The 19,137-nt window shown below is 58.2% G+C and overlaps 2 protein-coding genes across 15 annotated transcripts in view; one reads left to right on the forward strand and one right to left on the reverse strand.

Annotated features, from left to right (window-relative positions):
• The first annotated feature begins 1,217 nt into the window (after positions 1-1,217).
• On the forward strand, positions 1,218-11,754 carry YKT6 (YKT6 v-SNARE homolog). 2 transcript variants are annotated; one of them, XM_036863441.1, is made up of 8 exons: positions 1,369-1,497; positions 1,917-2,144; positions 3,970-4,052; positions 5,255-5,355; positions 6,373-6,477; positions 6,767-6,832; positions 9,110-9,211; positions 10,036-11,754. In XM_036863441.1, exons 3-8 carry the CDS (start codon positions 3,983-3,985, stop codon positions 10,069-10,071), a joined length of 480 nt encoding a protein of 159 aa, XP_036719336.1. In that variant the 5' UTR covers positions 1,369-1,497; positions 1,917-2,144; positions 3,970-3,982; the 3' UTR covers positions 10,072-11,754. The 2 variants fall into 2 exon arrangements, with proteins under 2 accessions (XP_036719335.1, XP_036719336.1); XM_036863440.1 differs by lacking the exon at positions 1,917-2,144 and having other exon boundaries at positions 1,218-1,497.
• Positions 11,755-15,821: 4,067 nt separating this feature from the next.
• The window catches only part of CAMK2B (calcium/calmodulin dependent protein kinase II beta), a 94,672-nt gene continuing 91,356 nt past the window's right edge, over positions 15,822-19,137 (reverse strand). For all 13 annotated transcript variants that reach the window (XM_036863304.1, XM_036863299.1, XM_036863301.1 and 10 more), the window contains 4 exons: positions 16,845-16,920; positions 16,646-16,740; positions 16,239-16,473; positions 15,822-16,031 (listed from right to left, as the gene is read on the reverse strand). In XM_036863304.1, the coding sequence (XP_036719199.1) occupies positions 16,241-16,473; positions 16,646-16,740; positions 16,845-16,920 (404 nt within the window). In that variant the 3' untranslated portion in view covers positions 15,822-16,031; positions 16,239-16,240. The remainder of the gene's footprint in view (positions 16,032-16,238; positions 16,474-16,645; positions 16,741-16,844; positions 16,921-19,137) is intronic.

Raw genomic sequence — 19,137 nt, forward strand, 5'->3', positions numbered from 1 at the left:
CCCGTGCCCCCTGCAGTGGAAGCTCAGAGTCTTAACCACTGCACAGCCAGGGAAGTCCCACCAGAGACATTTTTGGTTGCCAAATGGCCGGTGGGGTGCCACCAGCATCTAGTGGGTAAAAGGCCTGAGATGTTGCCTGCAATGCACGGACAGTCGCCAACAACAAAGAATTATCCAATCCGAAACAGCAACAGTGACAAGGTTGAGACACCCTGATTTAGGGTAATGTTTAGAGTGATGCTGTTGGTTTTTCAACTGTTACCATCTCTTTCCCATCATTTCAGATCTGGCTACTTGTAGCATGATAGTTGTGTAACCTTTCTGCCAACTTCCAAACACCAAGGTCCTTTCACCTCTGTCCTGCAAGATGCTTTCGGATACCATACCATTTAACAAACAAGAAGCATGAAAGATGTACTACCCTTAGGGAACTGAGCCTCATTCTTCCCCATCCATTGAAAAAGCATTATTCCAACATCTCAAGCAAAATGAGGTTTTCCAAGTCACGGTAAGCCAAGCTGCTCCCTCAGTTTGGAGATGAATTTCTACCCCTTTTGAGGTGAAGTGGCTCTGCTACTCTGTGAGGTCAGCAGTTTGGCTCCAAATCAGTGGATAGACATCTGGTTTCCCAGGTGGTGGGCAGGCCCAGGAGCCCTCACCCCTGCGGGCTTGTGCTGAAGGGACCTGTGTGACCAGGGACTTGCTCCCAGGCAGGCAGGAGGAAGGCGTGGGAATGGCAAGAGAGGACTCAATCATCTGAAAATGAGAGGCATGCCTTCACTTCCCGGCAGGTCCCTGCCCTTCACTCAGAAAGGAGATACGATTCACAAAACACTTTCCAGGGACAGCAGTTCGCCCATAAATCAAAGTCCCTCGTGTGGGGTTTACAAAGCCCTGGCGTGTGGGTGGGACTCTGGGTCTCACCGTTCGGAGGGAGGACAGCGCCGGTGGACACAGGCGACCCTACAGGACTCAGAACGGACCGGGAGGAAGCGAGGGGACCCTGGGAGAACTCAGGACGGCCAGGGAGAAAAGGACAGGCCCTCGCAGAGAGAAGGACAGCAGGGGAAGGCTAAAGACTTACGAGCAGCGAGCCGGCCGGCCTACGAAAGCCCGGGGGGCGGGGACCGACCTCAAGCGCACGCGCAGCACTCTGCCTCGCCCCCTCCCCCGTGCTTCCGGCTGCTCCTTTCTGCATCCGGGGCACGAAAACCCTTCGTTAGGCCTCGGGCGGCGGCCAATAACCGGAGCCGGAAGTGGACCCAGAGCCAGGCGGAGGAAGCCGGCGGTCGACCCGTTCGCAGCAGGTGGTGGTCTCGAGGGGCGGCGCCGCGCTGCTCCGTGCGAGCCGGTCCCGCGGCCAGGCGGGTAGCCGGCCCGAGGGCGCGGCGCCATGAGGCTGTACAGCCTCAGCGTCCTGTACAAAGGCGATGCCAAGGCGGTGCTGCTCAAAGCCGCGTACGACGTGTCCTCATTCAGCTTCTTCCAGAGATCCAGGTAGGCGGGCCCAGGCGGGCGGCGCCCGGGCGGGGAGGCCCGGGGTCGGGGTTGGAGACGGCCCCGGCATCGGGGGAGGGCCGGGGCTCGGCCTCCCGCAGTGGAGCCGGCGGGGGCCTCTTCCTCGGCCTGCGGACTGTGCCTCTGAAGAATCATGTTTTTTTCGATCGCAAAAAGCTTTATCCCACCGTAGAATGTAATGCTGTAATCAGGGTTTTTCCAAATTTCTGTCGTATAAAAATTATTAGGGGGCTTTGAAAAAGTTCAGATTCCCCAGGTTCACTCAGATTCCTGGGTCCAGTGGAGGCCCAGCGATCTGTATTTTAAACCAGCAACGCCCACTTAGTGATGCTGACCTAGGAAGCTTAACGTGCCACACCTTAAGAGCCACGTTTGTATTATCTGGTGGGGCTTTCCAGCAATTCCGTATGAGAGATATTGGTATACTGTCCCATCTTATGGGTGAAGTCACTGAGGTCCCAAGAGATGGATACCAAACCAGCCAGGACTCCAGCGCAAATCGTACGCTCTTTATGGTTGGGCTTTCGTGGTACAGAAGGGTTCTACGGTGAAGATTTGGAAGGAAGCCTGGGATTTGTAGGGCTTACAAGCTTTTGAACATTCGTGAGGCACTTTAATACAATCAGGTGTGTATTAGAATTACCACAGACACTTCCAGCCTGTTCGTGGGAGGGATGGGGGTGACTCAGGCACCAAAGGAGAAGGACCCTACAGAGTCTGGGTCTGTGGTCATCCAGTCTCCGGGTCTGGGGGAATCTGCAGTCTGGATTCTGTTTTCTGTTTTCAGCTGCTTCAGTGCGGCTGTTTTGTTCTTGATGAGAGTGGCTTACTGGCAGGATCTCAAACAATTCCTCTTGTTATTTTGTCGAAACTTTCTGCTTCTTTCTGGGTCCTTCTTGGTACTTCTTAGCTTTCTTTATCATGACCTCTAGTCTCTGTCCTGTGTTGCTTCTTTTCTGTGATCGAACTTTGGGAGCTAACTTGGCTGATTCTGATTCTTTCACTTTTTCTTTTTCCCCTCCCCATGTATACTGAATATCCTCAGAGATTTCACTGTAGGACTTTCACCTCACTGGTTTGCGATACCCAGGCCAGTTTCAGATGATTAACACAACTGCGATACTGTCGGGACATCTCTACCAGTGCCTCTTAAAACAACACGTAGTCCAGCCGAGCTCATTGTTTTTCTCATAAGTCCTCTTCTCTTACATCCTGCCTGCCTCATGATTATCAGAACCCAAGCCTCCAACCTTCAAAGGGTTTTCCAGCTTTTCTGGCCCTTGTATGCAGACTCTCACAATGAATGCAGTTCTTCATTTGTCTAATTATAGTCCTACTCTAAGCTCTGTCGCTTTACTGCAAGGACTTCCTTATTTTCAGACTTTTTTCTAAGGGATCATTTTGATCCTATCACCCTCTCAAGATAATAATAACAAGTAATACTGTGCGCCAGACATCGTGCTAAGTGCTCATCTAATCATCACAGCAAATCTCGATTTACAGATGAAGCCTGGTGCAGTAAGTACCTTGCCCCGGAGGTCACACGTCTCATAAGTGGTGGAGCTGGGATCCCAGCCAGGGAAGTCCACTCCCGAGTCGGGAGTCCTCACTCATCTGTGTGGCTGTCCGTGCGGTTTCAGAAGTATCCACATCTGCTGGGGCTGACTGTGGATTCCACAAGTCAAGGCCCTGTGCTGACGGCCCTTTACATGGCATTCCCAGTCGGAGGCTTCTTGTTAATTCCGCTTCCTCCAGCTGGACCGTTGTCACCTGGGACCCTTCCGTGCCGGCCGCATGTCTCTGTTGGGCCCGTGAACCTCCTCCTCCCTCTCAGCCTCTGTGCAAGCCATTTTCTGTTTCCTCGTCTTGGCTGAGCTCTTGCCCTGCATTCCTTCCAGAGTGCCCCGGGCTCGTACGGTGGATTTGCCCCAGCAGACCGGAGGCCTTGTTCTCTCAGAGCCAGCAGTCACTGCGGACATGTGTCGCATTGCATGGTTCAGCCAGTGGCAGCTGCCGTAGCTGACTGTGCATCCGCCGAACAGTTTTTGCCACTTAACGTGATTCTGTCACAGATTTTACTTGTCCCCGCTTCTCAGAAGTTAGTGGAGCCTTGAAAACAGGAGCTGGCTTTTGCTTCTCCACTGTGCCCCAAATCATACACTGACCAAAATGTTAAATTAAGGATAACTTGTAGAAAGTTCCCCAGAAGTCTGGAAGTGGTTTGTTTGAGCGAGCTAGGTAGCAAGCAGATGTGGTTTGAATGGTCTTGGTGATTTCTAATTACCTGTGTTTGTGATCATTGACAGGGTGTTTATTATTTCTTCCTAAGGTTGGGAGGGAAAGGAATGAAACCAAGAAACAGCGTCTCCTTAGTGTATACGCTCAGAGGTCCCTTTCCACTGTGTTGGGGACAAGGTGACAGGAACAGGTAATATGTGTTGTGTTTCTTAGCGTTCAGGAATTCATGACCTTCACAAGTCAGCTGATTGTGGAGCGCTCCTCGAAAGGCAGCAGAGCTTCTGTCAAGGAACAAGGTAAGAGGACCTGCTGCCTTGTGAGTGTGTGCTGGCCTGGCCGCCCCACCTCAGGCAGCTCGGAGCTCCATCAGCAGGAGCGGTTGCCGCGTGATGGAGAGGGCTGCCAGGACCCCGCTCCTCTGCTAGCTGCTCTCTTCCCTCCTCCTCGTTTTCCTGTTACGCAAGATTCTGTGCCCACTGTTGGTGTCGAAGTTGCCTGGTTAAAATCACCCCCAAATGCTTGGGCTCGCTTAAGATTAGGGTCCGCCTCTCGGAGCAGTAAGCGGCCTTCCTGCTGTGTCCTCTTTCCCCTCGGGAGTTGTAGACATCTCGGGAAAGGATTTCCACCCAGCCCTGTGGAGGTAATACTGTATTCTGTGCTGCTTAGATTTTTGCCCAGGAATCTGGAAACTCATTATTTTTTCCTCTTGACCTTAGTTTTTTCTTCTTCATGATTCAGGTTTCCTGTAAAAATTTTTAGGCATTTATTTTAGAGGCACTTATTTTAGAGGCATTTGGTGAGCTGTGTCATCTCTGAATCCTTTTAAAGTGACAAAAATTAATTTCAGGGATTGTGACTATTTTGCAGAAGCCCTTGTATAGACTACCTTTTGATAATTTGATGACTGCAGCACATGCTTGAGACACCAGCCAGTCGTGGCTGATTTTTTTCTGGGTGGGCTTTGTCTCCTCCTCCGGTCCTGCCCCGTCCCCGCCAAGGCCCACCACAGAGTGGAGCAGGCTAGGTAGCTGTAGTGAGGAAGGCTGAGGCCCTGACAGGTGATTTCTAAGAAAGTGGAGGCTGCTTGGCTTGGCCAGGGTTCCGTCAGCTTGGGAGCGGAGCAGAGCCCAGCCTCGGAGGGCTGCAGCTTCCCAAGATACAGGCAAGCCTGACCTAGAGCTCAAGGATGTGACTTGGACATGCGCCTGGGGCCCTGTTACCTGGGATGTTTCTGCACCACTGGTGCTCCTTTCGACCCTGGCTTTGCACGCTGGGCCTTGGGGCATTCACTCGCCCTGCAGCAGGTGTTGGGCCGCGCTGCCGTCAGAACTACGCGCGCTGTCCTATGTTCAGGGCCTCACCATAAACCTCACTCAGAGCCGCTTCGTTGGCCCAGGAGGCAGGAGCCCAGCACTGTAACACTCTGACTGGTTTTGGTGGTGAGAAAGTCTAAAGCCCTCACGTCACCCTCTGTGTGTCTGGCCTCTTGTCTCCCTAGAATATCTGTGCCATGTCTACGTGAGAAACGACAGTCTGGCGGGAGTGGTCATTGCTGACAATGAATACCCATCCCGGGTGGCGTTTACCTTGCTGGAGAAGGTGTGTCTGCAGCTCGGCTGGACTGTACTTGGACAGACGAGTGTGGACTGGGGCCGGGAGTGACGACAGGGCCCAAGGCGGAAGGGGCGAAATAGTGTGTCCAAAATCAACCTGTTCTCAGCTTTTCTCCTCACCCTAAACCAAGAGAGAGTCTGGGAGCCTTCCCAGTCCCGTCCGTCCCACCCCACCCTACCCCCTGCCCCTGCCGATTTCTGCTTCTCACCCTACTAGTGTCCCTGGTGCTGCCTTGACTCTTCTTGTTGGCCACAGAGTCACAGCATCTCTCCTTCCGGGAGGGGGCCCTCGGGTCAGCTCTGGCTGTGCTTTTGCCCCCGTCACTCCTCTTGCTGGCTCTCTTCCTGCCTCTGCCCTCAAAGTCATGACTTCATTTCTTTCTGAGCCACGCTAGACTGCATGCTCTCCCCTCCTCCCCTCCTCCCCTCCTCCCCTCTTCCACTCCGACAGGCCCGTCCAGCACACACCGGGCCCCTCCCCACCTCTGTGCCTCTGCTCGAGGAGTCCCCCTGCTGGCCCATCGTGCAGTTACAGCAGCTTCTCTCCCGCTGTGGGGCTAGCGCCGCCTCATTCTTCAGTGTGTTTGTGTGGTGCTAATGATAAACTCCTCAAAGGCCCTGGCCTCACATCCCCCAAAACACTCATACACTTACAAGCACATGAAATCTGGTGGCTGCTTAAACTCAAAGGACCTAATTACCTTTCTGAAGAATTGTTTTGGAAAATTAGAGGGCCAATATCCTTTGTTCTGGAAATTCGTAACCTGATAAAAGTGGAAATCTGTAGTTTGAAATTCTAATACTTTTATCATTCACTAGATGAGGTTCATATCAGGCTAGGCATCCGTGGTTTTTAATTCCCAGAATACTGAGGAAGGAGGAACTTGGGCTTAGATTTTCCCCTTGCCGTTAGCCATCCTCCTCTACCCTCCTGCCTGGGCCCTCTCTTTCGGATGAGCGCAGCAGAGGGGAGGGCGTGTTGCTGAGCTCCTCTGTCCTGCAGGTACTGGACGAATTCTCCAGGCAGGTCGACAGGATAGACTGGCCAGTTGGATCCCCCGACACCATCCAGTACGCAGGCCTGGACGGTCACCTCAGTAGATACCAGGTAGGGTGTAAAGACTGTGTGGCCCAAAGCTGCGTGAAACAGAAGAGCCGGCGGCCCTGGTGGCTGGGGCTCTGGGCGATGTGGATGTTGCTGTCCTTTTGAAAAACGCAGGGACCCACATTAAGCCCTGGACCCGAGCTCCTAGGCAGGCTTTTGCTTCTCCATCATGTGGTTAAACAGCCTGTGGTTTTTCACTTCTGGAAGTGTGTCCAGCTCACTTGGTTTTGAGCCCTGTTTCAAGGCGGCCACTCCAGTCCTGACATCGTTTTTATTGTTGGTTCTTTCCTAGAACCCCCGAGAAGCTGACCCCATGACTAAAGTGCAGGCTGAACTAGATGAGACCAAAATCATCCTGGTAAGTAAGTAAGTAGGAGAGCAAGTCCCTAAACTGAGGGGCAGAAAGAGTTGCCAGTAGTCAAGCCCGCGCAGCCGACGCTTGTTTTAGTTGTAGTCAAAGCGCTTTTCTGAAAGTGGTGTTTGCCCACCTGTCCCCGTGCATCAGAGGCCTCAAATCCAGACTCACTCAGACAACCCCAGCAGGATCCCTCCTGCGCCCCGTCTTGGTTAACGGCACCCGTTGTTTGAGGGACCCAGCATATTCCCATCCCCACTCCCTGTCTGGGTAGTTACTGGGTTCGGCGGGTCTGAGTTCTGTGGTCCTGCCTCTGCGGTGCCTGCCTTAGCTTGAGCCACTGCCCGGCAGGCGCCTCCCTTTCAGGGTCTGGGTCTCGGCGCAGACTGAGGCTCACCCGCTCTGACTAAATACAGGCCCAGAGTTGTCAGAATCAGGCCTGTTTTAGAAGAGCGGGAACCCTGCATTTTTAGCTGAAATCTCCTGGTTTGTAATTGCTGCTTCAACTTTTTTTTAAAACTCTTGAGCTACCTTTGGCCCTCGAGCAGCACTGGCTTTGATTACTGGGGCCTCTGCCTCTGACTGGACCCCTGGCTTCCCACCTCCCTCCAGTCTGTCCACTAGACAGTAGCTGTTGATCTGTCACTCTTCTGCCTGAAGTCCTTCAGCAGCTCCCAAGTCAGCTCCAGGATAAAGTGCAGGCTCCCTGACGTGGTCTCGTACCCTGGGCCCTCCCTCCCTTTCCTGCCTGCCTCCTGCACAGGCGCCCCGCACTCAGGCCACCAGGGTACTCGGAGGCTGTATGGGCCCTTTCCGAATGTCGCTGCATTGTCACTGCACGTTTACGTGAAGCCTGACTCGTGTGCGAGCTCCCAGGACTGGGAGCTTATCCTGATCTTTACGCCCCTGCTCACAGGACAACGCCCGGCTTAGGCTTAGGGCGAGGGCTTAGCCGGTGCCCGGCAATTAATGGACGCCTAAGTAGATGGATATAAAACTCAGGAAAGGGGACTTCCCTGGCCGTCCAGTGGTTAGGGCTCCGCACTTCCACTGCGGGGGCACAGGTTCGATCCCTGGTCAGGAAACTAAGATCCCGCAAGCTGCGCAGCACAGCCCCCCAAAATTAAAATAAAACCCAGAAAAGGTGCCGAGACAAATACTACCCCAAATATAAAACTCCTACCAACGCTGGCTCAGCTTTCATGCACGTCTGCGTCTCCTGGGGTTGGACTCAGGTCTGGGGCAGGGCTCAGGAGGCTGTGTTCTATAAAGAGCATCCCAGGGGCTCCAAGCCTAGGTCTGCTAAACCACGCCTTGGGTAACGTTTTGGGGCTTTGGAATGAAAGTTAGATGTGACAGTTTTCCGGCACTTTTCTGTCTTTCGTGACATGTTTCTCCATGTTTCCTAACCGAGCCCTGTCTCTGCCTTCTGCTGCTTCAGAACCTGCGCGCGTGAGCACCACAGAGCCGGGGGACACACGCTCTCTGTCTTTCCTTCTCTCTCCACTGCACAGAGCAGATGGGTCCTGGACACCCAGCCCATTCTGGCTGCAGTGATAAAATCTGGATTACTGGTTATGCTACCTTTTATCCCATTCATGTCTTGAGCCAGTTAACTTTTTATGGTGGAAATCTGAGTTGCTCAGCTGTGTGTAGAGATAAAGGACATTTTTGCTCACTCCTCATTCTGTGCCGTTTCACATGTGCAAAGCTAGGTTCGTGCCACTTGCTCTGAAGAGGCCTCTGAGGGCCTTGCAGCTGCCCTAGCAATGGCCGTCTGGGGTGGGAGTGAGTCGGCCACTTCCTGATGGTCCTGGCAGCGGGGCTGGGGGCTCTTCTGAGGGCCTCCGTCCCTCCACCCATTCAGAAAGGGTCTGTCTGCACTGCCTAAGTGCAGAGGTGCTCTCACAGAATTGACAGTGATGCGATTTAGACACAGTTCCCCTGGGGGAACAGGAAGTGTTTTGTGCAGTAGGAATGTGTGTGTATAAATACAGGCGTAGGTGATCCCTCCTGGACTGTGGCTGTCTGAGCCTGTGCTGCGGAGGATTTGGGGGAAGTGCTTTATGTCCCAGTTAGAACCTTCTAGATTCTCCAGGAAGGTCACTAGGTCCTGTTTCCTCCACAGGTCTGGGACACTGTGTCTTGATGCGGTGTCCCAGTTATGGGGGAGGGGCCCAAAGGAAGTGCTTTCCTGTGACTGAGCTTCACCGGGGGGCTGGCGTCTACTCACTTTGTGAACAGAGCAAAGCGTCCTTTTCTGTTTTTCTTCTTGTCCAGCACAACACCATGGAGTCTTTGTTAGAGCGAGGCGAGAAGCTCGATGACCTGGTGTCCAAATCCGAAGTGCTGGGAATACAGTCTAAAGCCTTCTATAAAACGGTGAGTACGGCCCGGCTGCTCCCGGGCACCCCTTCCCGAGAGCAGTGGCCGCGTGCTCACCACTAAGCAAGTCTTCCTTGGAACGGTCAGTCACGTGGCCGGTCAGTAGCCACAGGTTCACTGGGGTGCTGTGGGAGCCCAGGTGCGCAGGGGCCTTGCCCCGCCCTGCCTCCGGGCCCCTCCCCCGGGAGGCCGGAAGGGTGGGCCCCGCATCCCTGCTGTCTGCCGAGGAGCAGCAGTGCACCGCCTTCCCAGAGAGTTTCTTACGTTCCTAGTTAGCTTCCCTTCAGCCGAAGGATTTCAGTTTGAACAGCGGGGGCGCTGCGTTTACTTGCTCCATCCACACACACACGTTTGCTCACGTGTGCCTTGGAGGGCGATGCCAGTGGGGCTAGGGGGCACCTGCGAACAGGAGGCGAGAGGGAAGGTAACGGAGGCCCCACACACCAAGTGTGAACCTCTCTGTTCTCTGAAGACATCCTCAGTAAGAAACACCCCTGTGGGTTCAGATAGCTTTACGGGGAGATGGGGCCGGAGCAGAGGAAGAGACTCAGCCGACCCGACTTACGTTCCTGTTCTTTGTACTTGGCTTAACAACAGGAAGTTTACTTCCTTACTGATAGCGTTAACGGAAGGTGGACAAAATAACTTCAGGGGTATGAACTGCTCCTGGACAGCTTCGCTCCAGGCGTCGCGGACGGGCCGGTTCTCTCTCTCTCCTTGCGATTCCCGGAGCCCCCGGTAAAGCCGCCCGATCCCCGCGGACCTCCCAGTGCTACGTGCGCCGAGGTCCACCTCTTCAGCTCTTCTTTGTCTCTTTCCAGGCCCGGAAGCAAAACTCGTGCTGTGCGGTCATGTGACAGCAGCCGGCAGAGGCCCCTGCGCTGGAACGCCACCGTTACTCACATCGGAACTGCAGCCCCCAGGGAGCAGACCCGCCGTGGCACGACCCGAGTGGGACAGACTCAACTTTGGCTTTGGAGCTCGTGGGAGGAACCGAAGGGTGGAAGGGACCTGGGGGTGGGGAACATTCAGATTCACATGTCTAGTAATTTGAGGCCCCCTAAACGTGTATTTTGGGGCCAAATGAAACCATAAAGCTCAGTGACTCCTGTAGATGCTGCAGGGCTCGTTTCTAACCCCCTGGGAAGGACGTGTGCAAGGCCCACGGGTCAGAGCCAGCTCTTTGTTGCTCTTCAGTACACCTTTGGGTTTTATCTGTACGCTAGCTGTGTTAACACTCCTGTGAGTGGGGTGCCCTGACCACAGGGCTGGGGCGGGACAGCCGCTGCAGGCCACGGTGGGCATGGGGGGCGCCGATGGGGGCTCGGGCCAATGCGTCCACGTTGGGAGGACACAGCCACTGGGCTTCACAAGTTCTGAGACCTTGTTTGCGCTCCTGCTGCGATTGACTTTCTGCAGTGCCCGTCCAGCGAGTTCCACAGAGATGCCTTGGAAGTGGGGGAGGGGCGCCTGCCCCGACTTGCGGTTTGGCTTTGAACATCTGGATCATAGCAGGGTGTGCTGTAGGCTCTCATGAACAGGTTTCGCTTGCCTTTCTGGTGACAAGACTGTCCTGACAATCACCTGGGACTTAAACATGTCTTAGCAAGTGACCTTTACTGTGGCCACCACTACCAGGCACCAAGAGAAGGTGCCAGCCAGCCCGGGGGCTCCCAGCACCCCACTTACGGTCTGAGCCTTCCACACTCCAGCCCAGCCCCCTGCAGAAGCACTGCTGAGCCCGCACCCTCCCCCCACCCCAGCCCCCAGCAGCACGAGGCCCATGGCTCTGAGGCCCAACCCTGGAAACAGACATGCAGAGCAGCCCAGGCAGTGGCCCGGGGGGCTCTGGGCCCTTCTCAGCCTCTCTGGTCCCTCGGGCCCTACTGCCATGTTCCAGACTGCCTCCTGGGGCCCGGCTGTCCTTCTTGAGGACACAAACTCGGGATGCCCCTGCAGGACTCAGTTTCCGTGGAAGCCCCTGCTGAGGTGGTGTCAACCAGTGTGGTCTCGTTCCTGGGTGTCCTTCCCCGCGCACTCTGTTCTTGCCCTAACTGGGAGGTCCCACTGCCCCACAAGTGCCAGCGGCCGCGAGTTCCCTCACTTGGGCCAGAAGGTGGGATCCGCGTGGCTTCCGAGGACCCCAGCTGAAGAGATTGACCTGCCAGCTGCCCTGTTTCTCCGGGCGTTACGTTGGCCAGAGGACTTTGGCCTAAAAAGCAGCCTGCCCGCGTGAGTCCTGCTGCCGCGGGTGCCCCTGAGAGGCGCACACCCAGCCTGCTCGCTGGCGTCGGAGGCGGCCGTGACGTCCCCTTAGGAACGATGGCGCTTTGTCTGACTGACTCTCCTCCCACTTCGGAGGATACTGGGGAGGAACTGGGGGTGGGGCTGGCCGAGACCCCGCATCCGGCATTTCCCCAGCTCCTCTTGTATTCTAATGTTAGGTCGTTTGGCAAAGTGTATTTTAGTAACTGCCGCCTAACTTTTTCTCTGTGTTCTGTTTGAAAGGTTCCTATCTGGATAAAGTTGACTTTTGAAATTCCAAAATAGTCCTGTGCTTTGTTGGAGCCCCAGGGACCCCTTTCCGCGGGAGCCCTGCCCCTCCGTGCTGTGCGCCTGCAGAGCTTGGGGTCCCCCCTCTCCTGGGGCAGTTCCTGTCGGGGGAGACAGCATCTCCCTTAACGCGCCATCCCCTGCTCCCCTCCCCGCCAGGCCCAAGCGGTCATCTGCCCTCAGACTTTTCTAGCAGGAAGTGGGTGACGGAGCCGCAGAGCAGAGAGAAGCCCTGCTCTGAACCCTGTGACCTGGTCCTCGCTACACCTGGGAAACCTGCCTGGGAGGCTGCCTCAGCCACAGAGCCGGCGCCATGCAGACGGGAACTCCTCCAGAGCGGGGTGTCTTTGCTGGGGTGTGGGAGCTCCTTGTGCTCCCCGCATCCTTGCAGGCCTGGGACTCTCGTCCTAGTTTAGGGAATGTCCTCGGCAGCTGGTCATCAGACGGTCTGCAAACACTTCTCAGTCTGTCTCTTCGCTGGCCTTACTTCTGACCATCGGAATAGGGAGCAGCGTGGGCATTTCCTGCTCAGAGGACCTGCCAGGGCAGGGGATTTACCCGTGGCCCAGGGGGCTTTGCCCAAAGCAGGTGCTTTTTAAAATGACAAGTGAAAGGCCCTCTCACTGACCTCCCTCTGCCCGTCCTGCCGGCCCTGCTCTGGGTTTTGGAGTCCTGGCACGCCTCAGGGTTCAGAATCAGCAGTGGGTGGGGTAGGGGGAGGCGGTGGCGGGTGCCCGGAGGGAGGCCTGGCCTGGAAAGGCTCCTCGGATTACAGCTGATAGGTGAGTGGAGCCCTAGATACTGCGGCGGCGGGGACAGACTCCACTCGCGGGCTCTGTCCTAGATTCTCTGTGCCCGGCTCTCGGATCCTCCGAGGTGCTCCCTGTGCAGCCCTCCCTCCTGCCTGCACACCTGAGGGCCCCTGCCGGGTACTGCCCACGGGGCCGACAAGCTGGCATCGAGGGCCTCCTGGCCCATCTGAAGGTGCCTGCAACCAGATGCCGAGGCTGGAGGAGGAGACCTGTTCTGTCCCAGTGGACAGGACTGAGCTGGCCCGAAGCGGCAGCCGTCTCATCAGAAGTCACTTGGACCCCCTGGGGGGGTGCGTTTGGTGTATCAGATTGTTTTGAAGCCTGTATTTCTGTGCTGAGTAAGCTCGAGGCGTAAGGTACAGACAGGCAGCAGGGCCTGGGGACCAGGCGTGGAGGCAAGGCTGCCCATCTCCACAGGAGGGTGCCTCTGGGGTACCAGCAGGGCTGCCCAGGGTCTGCCTGGGAGCGAGGTGGGCCAAGAGGCCTGCGGGAGGGACAGCAGAGCACAGGCAGGCCCCAGCAGCCCTCGCCCGGCGGGGCCTGAGTGTGTGCGGCCACGAGGGCAGATGTCCGGAGGGCCAGGAGACCATGCATCCATGTGTCCATGCAGCAGTGTGGTCATGCGGCCACGTGGTCAGACAGCCGCGGGGCCGGGCTGCCATGCGGCTCTGTGGTCAGGTGATCAGACAGGCCAGGCAGCCACGTGGCCAGCACTCACTCAGCCGCACAGGCTGAGGGTGAGTGTTCCCGAGGGAGGCCCAGCAGGCTTTTGTGTCCCCCGCTGTAGGGGTGCCATGGGCAGCCAGGTGATGCGTCCCTCCATGCTGGGGCTGAGCTGCAGAGGGAAGGCCTGGTGGGGACCGCCTGGCTGTGCCGACCCTGGGCCCTCCCTCTCTCCCTCCCTCCCTCCCTCCCCTCAGTCTGGGACCATCCGGGAGCCTCTGTACCTGGCATCCTTCTGTCTCCCTGGTCTCTCCTCTGGGCTCCTGCTGTTCGAGCCTCCTCGCAGAGCCTCTCCGGGCCCCCGTTGTCATCGCCTGCTCTGTCCTCTGCATCTCAGCAGCCACTGCTCTTCTGCTTCTGACGTCAGTGTCTGACATCCACGCTGGCCTGTGTGCCGTCTACATGCTGTCTACACAACTCAGCGTGAGGGCCCACAGGAGCAGCCGGGGTTGGCCTCGGGCACCGCCTGTTCCAATCAACGCGCACGAAGAACAGATGGGTGGAGGGAGAGACCGGACAGGGCAGCAGGCCTTGGTCCTGCAGCTCTTCCCACGTAGATCCGCTCTCCCGGCCTCATCTTCAGAGACCACTAGGGTGATGGGAGAGATTGGGGGCGTGGGGACTCAGGGGTCTGTCCAGGGCCGACAGCGGCCTCAGTGGAACCAGAGGTTGGGGTGGGGACAGCTGGCAGAGCTTGACCTGCAGCGGCACGGAGGGGCCCCACCTGGGCGTGCCGTCCACCGAGATGGGCTCGGGAACAGACGTCTGGCCTAGGGTTTCTGCAGCCTGGCCAGCCCGGGGCCCACACGGCGAAGGGACCTGCCGTGAGGTGAGGGGTCGGCAGGGTCCTGGCATAGAGCACGCGGATGCACTTAAAGCAGTTTGTCCTGTTTTCCTTTTATTTGCAGTTTCCCGAGACAGAACAAAATAATAATTTTGTACACTTACAAGGCTCAGAAAGAAAAGACAATGAAACTCAGCAAAAAGAGAGAAGAGGAAAGGCCGGCCAGCACCGCAGGCAGCCGACCCTCTGCAGGGCGGGCTGGCCGACGCTGCCACACCGCGGACATCTAGCTAGAAGAGCGGGTGTGGCTTGCTCATGAGGGGTCATGCAAAAGAACTATCCCCCAGAAAAAAAAATCCCCAAATTATCCCAGACAGGCAGCTCCGTGGAGAGAAGGGGGAGAGGAGGGGAGGAGGCCCCAGGAGGCAAGGGTGGCCGGGCCACACACTGTCCACGGCGGGCCCTGCCGCTGCCCGAGGCCCAGGGAGCCTGGCGGATGTTCACCCCGCGTCCATGGGTGGGGACAGCTGTCCTGAGCACAGCCGCGGACGGGCAGGTGAGCATCCACTCTGAGTGTCTGTCGATGGACAGTCCCCTTGGAGACCAGCATCCTGTGTCCTGTTCCCCACTCCGGGACCCTCCCTTGGCTTGATTGCGGGGGAAGATAACGAAAATCCGTGTTGAAAACAACATGAGTTGAAGAGGGCAGGTACTGGGGCAGGGGGTCCTGCACCTGCGATCACGGCCCCTGCACCCCCCAACCACGGCCCAGCGGGCCAGCTCAGACCCACTCGCACACCTAGACGACGGCCCTTGGCTCTCTCTGCCGCCCCCTGGCCACATGGCCCATCCCGGAGGCTCGCCACAGTGCCCACCAGCACGCAGGGGGACCCCAGGTGAGCCCAGCCCGCCTTCTCCCAACCCCAGGGGTCCCTGTCACACGCAGCCCCGTGCGGCCCTCCGCTCCCTGCTGCCCTGGGCCCAGACTCCGAAAGCGCAGCTTCCTTCAGCAAACACCTGCCTGGACTCTGCCTCGGCCTGGGAGCCGAAGGCACCCACCCGCCTCTGGCCCCTCTCTCCTTCCTGCCCGACTCCCACACGGGGGGAGGGGGAGGGGGGCAAAGAGGGAGAGGTGCCTGAACAGAAGGGAGGCCAGCCCCGGGGTCCCCTGCACACTGGGCCGCAGCCAGCAGCGTCCTCTCGGCATGTCTCTTGCCAGGCGTGAGGTCTGAAAATAAGGGGTGACCCCCCTGCACCCACTGCCCGACCCAGTGCACCTCCCTGGCCCCGACAGGGCCAGAGCTGGAGCCCTGGGCCCGCGGGGCCTTCTCCGAGGGCTCGCATCCTCCCAGAGGGGCTGGCCCAGCCTCTGCACTGCTCACCCATGCCAGGGACACCGGGAGCTCGCACCTGCGCCTTCTCGGGGAGGAGAGGAGGGAAGGGAAGCAGGAGGGAGGACAGCCATGCTCAGCCCCCCCAGCCCCTCCCCAGACGACACCTGACACTCCTGACAAGGAGCCATGCGCGGCAGGGAGGATGCAGACGCGTGGGGGTGGGCGCCACCTAGCAAACACCGTTCCTTGGGTGGCAGGCCCCTGCGGACAAGTTCACTGCCCCGGCCGGTCCCTGGAGGAGGCCAGGAGCAGACGGACACGTAGAGCTTGGGCGGGGAGCGGCCGGAAGCTTCGAAGCCCCACAAACGCCAGGGCTTTTTACAGCTTTTTCCCTTGTTTCGTTTTTTTTTCCGTTTCATCCGACATCAATTTTGTGTGTGCGGCTGTCGTCTTGTTTTTAAAAAGAAATCACATCTGGTCTTGGTTTTCTGCAGACACAGGCACCAGGGGAGGAACGAGGCAGACACAAACATGCGACAGGCAGGCCGTGCGCCCGAGGGCAGCTGGGCTCCAAACACCGAGTCTGTCCCGTGAAAGCAGCCGCAGCAGCTCTGAAACGGGGCGGGCCGAGGGCGGGCAGGTCAGCGTCGGGCGGCCGCTCTCCGTCTGACTCGGGTTTGGTGTCTGCAAGGTGGGCGCCTGCGGGGCCGCCCGGAGAGGAGCCTGGAAGCCCTGACCCGGCGCCCCCGCCCCCTAACACCACGCTCGCTCGCCTCGCCACCGCTCTCCGCAGTCCCGCCTCCCCCGAGGGCGCTCACCTTCACTGCAGCGGGGCCACGGGCGCCCCCGAGCAGTGGAAGTGCACGTTCTGCCACTTGCCGTCGCGGCGGTGCCACACGCGGGTCTCCTCGGACTGGCTGGTGCGGGGCCGGCCCTGCCCGTCAATGTACTGCGTGAGGCGGATGTAGGCGATGCACGCAGCGTCCTCGCCGATGACGTGCACGTGCGGGTTCAGGATCGTTGTGTGGATTGGCTTGCTGTTCTTGGCGAGCACTGTGGGCGGGCAGGGGCTTGGCACCACGCCCCCGGCGCCGCTCCGCCAGCCCGGCCACCCCTCCCCCTCCCGGTGGGGCGAGGACGGGACGGGGCTTCCCTGGGCGCCTGGCTGGGGGCCCGTGGGCTCCCCGGGGGTGCCGCCCTCTTCCTGCCGCCGCCCCGCACTCACAGTTCTCGAAGTAGAATCTGTGGAAGTCCATCCCTTCAACCAGGTTGCCCAGGGCTTCGGGCTCAAACGAGGTCAGGCCTGGGTCACAGATTTTCCTGGGGGGCAGACCCAGGTGAGGAGGGGCCCCTCAGAACCCGCCCCTTCCGTCCACCCCCTCCCACCCCGCGGCCCCAGGATGGGCCCAGGAGCCCTGACTCACGCATAGGCCTCAAAGTCACCGTTGTTGACGGCCTCGATGAGCTGCTCCGTGATCTTGATGATCTCCTGCTTCCGCGCTGTGGGGGACAGCCGCCCAGTGACCCGCGCGCCGCCCCCCTCAGCCCCGGGGGGTCCCGCGCAGAGCGCCCCCGCCCCTCCCCCTCCAGGAGGGACCCCGAGGCTGCCCGGCTCAGACTGTTCCTTTCAGGGCCACCAACGGGGTCCCCATTTCCAAGTCCAACAAGCTTCTGTCTTATTTGTCTTAAATACAACATCCCTGAAAGACGGAAATACTCCATCCAGAGTACAAAAGGTCTGGAAGAGGCAGGAAGGGGAAGCCAAGACTGCCATGCCCCAGTCCCTCCGGCTGTATCCCCTGGGCCCTCGGCAGCTGCAACACTGTGACCAGCCTTCCCAGCTCCTGCCCGCCCCCCGCCACGGACATTGCTCTCATAGTCCTTCTTGGGGAGGCGGCTGTCTGCTCAGGGCGGGCTCACAAAGCAGGCAGGGGATTGAAGACTGCAGGGCCGGGCCTCAGTGCAAAGGCCAGGGAGCCGGGCCCAGGGGAAGGCAGAGTGCAGGCTTCACTGCCCTCTCTCCCTGGAAGGCCGCAGGCGGCCGCCTGGCCTTCTGCCTCTTCCAGCCCCCACCTGTTTGCGGTCCTGGGCCCCCAGGCCAGTCCTCCGGCATCACCTTTCCATCCTGCACCCTCCACCTGAGGCCCTGGGCTGGCAGCCTTCTCCGGGTTCCTGCCCACTTGACCTCTGGTCCTAGACAGACCCAGTCCCCCGGGTGCTCACCTGGGGGCCCCTTTATCTCTTTAACTACCATTTATTTTCAGGCAAAACATTTTAAACACATGGAAGAAGCAGAAAGAATAATACAGCCCACAGCCTGCTGATTCAAATCTGAACCATTTTCATACTTGCTATAGATTTCTTTTCAAGAAATAAAACCTTCCAGATAAAGATGCAGATGTCTGTGTTCCCCTGAATCTTGTTCTTCACTCACTCTCCCCAGAGAAGTACCGTCCTGAGTGAGGTGCTTAACCACTTCTGTGCAGATGTAGAAACACCCAAAGGCACACAGGAAACACACACGAGTGTACACACAGGCATAAACGCATCCACACGTGGCAATTTCTTAAAGCAGTGATAACGTGCCAGTGATAAAACTCAGACCCGAGAAGGCCACCGAAAGCACGATCCCAGGAGCTCTGTCCCACAGTTCCCTCCCCAGTCACAGCCACACCAGCTGCACATGTCTGCGCACTCCCAGCATGGGTACTCGTGTCCCCCCTGCTCCCAGCAGCACATCGGGACCACAGACTCTCTGCACGGCCACTCCTGTGGGATGGGCATCCCCACTCAACCAGGCCTAGTGATGGGCATCTGTAGGTCTCCAGTCTTCAGCTGCCAGAGCAGGCGGGACCAGCACACGCGTGAGTTGATCTGCAGGCTACGTTCCCGGAGCGCGGGTTGCCAGCTCCAAAAGGGCGCAGTTAGCATTCTGAAGCATGTGCCCACGGCCCTCCCATCAGCGCCTTCGGCTGTCTGGGTGCTCACTTTCCCAGGCACCCAGCTAGCAAGTGGACAGAGTCCACGGTAGAAGATGCTGCCTGCTGCGTGCGAGCCCAGGCGTGCCCGTGTCTGAGCTGGGAGCCTGGGTCGTGCCGCACCGGCTCTGGACAGTGGCTGCAGGGTGAGCTCCATGACACCCAAGGGTGTCATGGTTGAGTGCATGCATGAGCATATGTGTGTGTGTGTGTGTGTGCGCGCACCTTCGTGCACACGTGCGCAGGTGAGTGTGGGCACATGGGCATGCATGTGTGTGTCTGCAGTGCGTGTATGTGTGTGCACACCAACCCGCAAGCACGCGTGGGCTTCCCCTATCTAAAAGACACCCTCTCTCTGGACCTGGCGGCGCTTCTGCTGGTGTCCTGTTTCTGATCCTCACCGAACTCCATGTCTGGACTATAGCAGGGTTTGGGCTTAAGGCTGTCCCTGCAGAACCCGAGCCCCACCTTGTCTGGTCAGCCCTGGAAGCTGGCCTCCAGGAGGCAGGCTGTGGGCCCAGCTGCCCTGATGCCCCACGTCCACCTGCAGAGCTCTGTCCCAACACAGACACGTGCAGGCCGGCCTCTGTCCTCACCCTCTGGATATTTCACACCTCCACCCACACACCGCTCCCTCCCTCGCCCATCCCATCACACTGCGTCTCCCCTCTCAGTGCTTCCCCCGCAGCCTGCCCACCTCTCCGCCTTCTGCCTGGGCGTTTCCCAATTCTGGGCAACC

Source organism: Balaenoptera musculus, chromosome 9 (assembly GCF_009873245.2).
Source record: "Balaenoptera musculus isolate JJ_BM4_2016_0621 chromosome 9, mBalMus1.pri.v3, whole genome shotgun sequence".
NCBI classification, from domain to species: domain Eukaryota; kingdom Metazoa; phylum Chordata; class Mammalia; order Artiodactyla; family Balaenopteridae; genus Balaenoptera; species Balaenoptera musculus.

Excerpts from the sequence above, each read along its gene's own strand:
- YKT6 (XM_036863440.1), top strand. The coding sequence starts at position 1,394 with ATGAGGCTGTACAGCCTCAGCGTCCTGTACAAAGGCGATGCCAAGGCG. Across the intron at positions 4,053-5,254 it reads AGCTTCTGTCAAGGAACAAG|AATATCTGTGCCATGTCTAC; the intron begins GTAAGAGGACCT and ends TTGTCTCCCTAG. Across the intron at positions 5,356-6,372 it reads CGTTTACCTTGCTGGAGAAG|GTACTGGACGAATTCTCCAG; the intron begins GTGTGTCTGCAG and ends TCTGTCCTGCAG.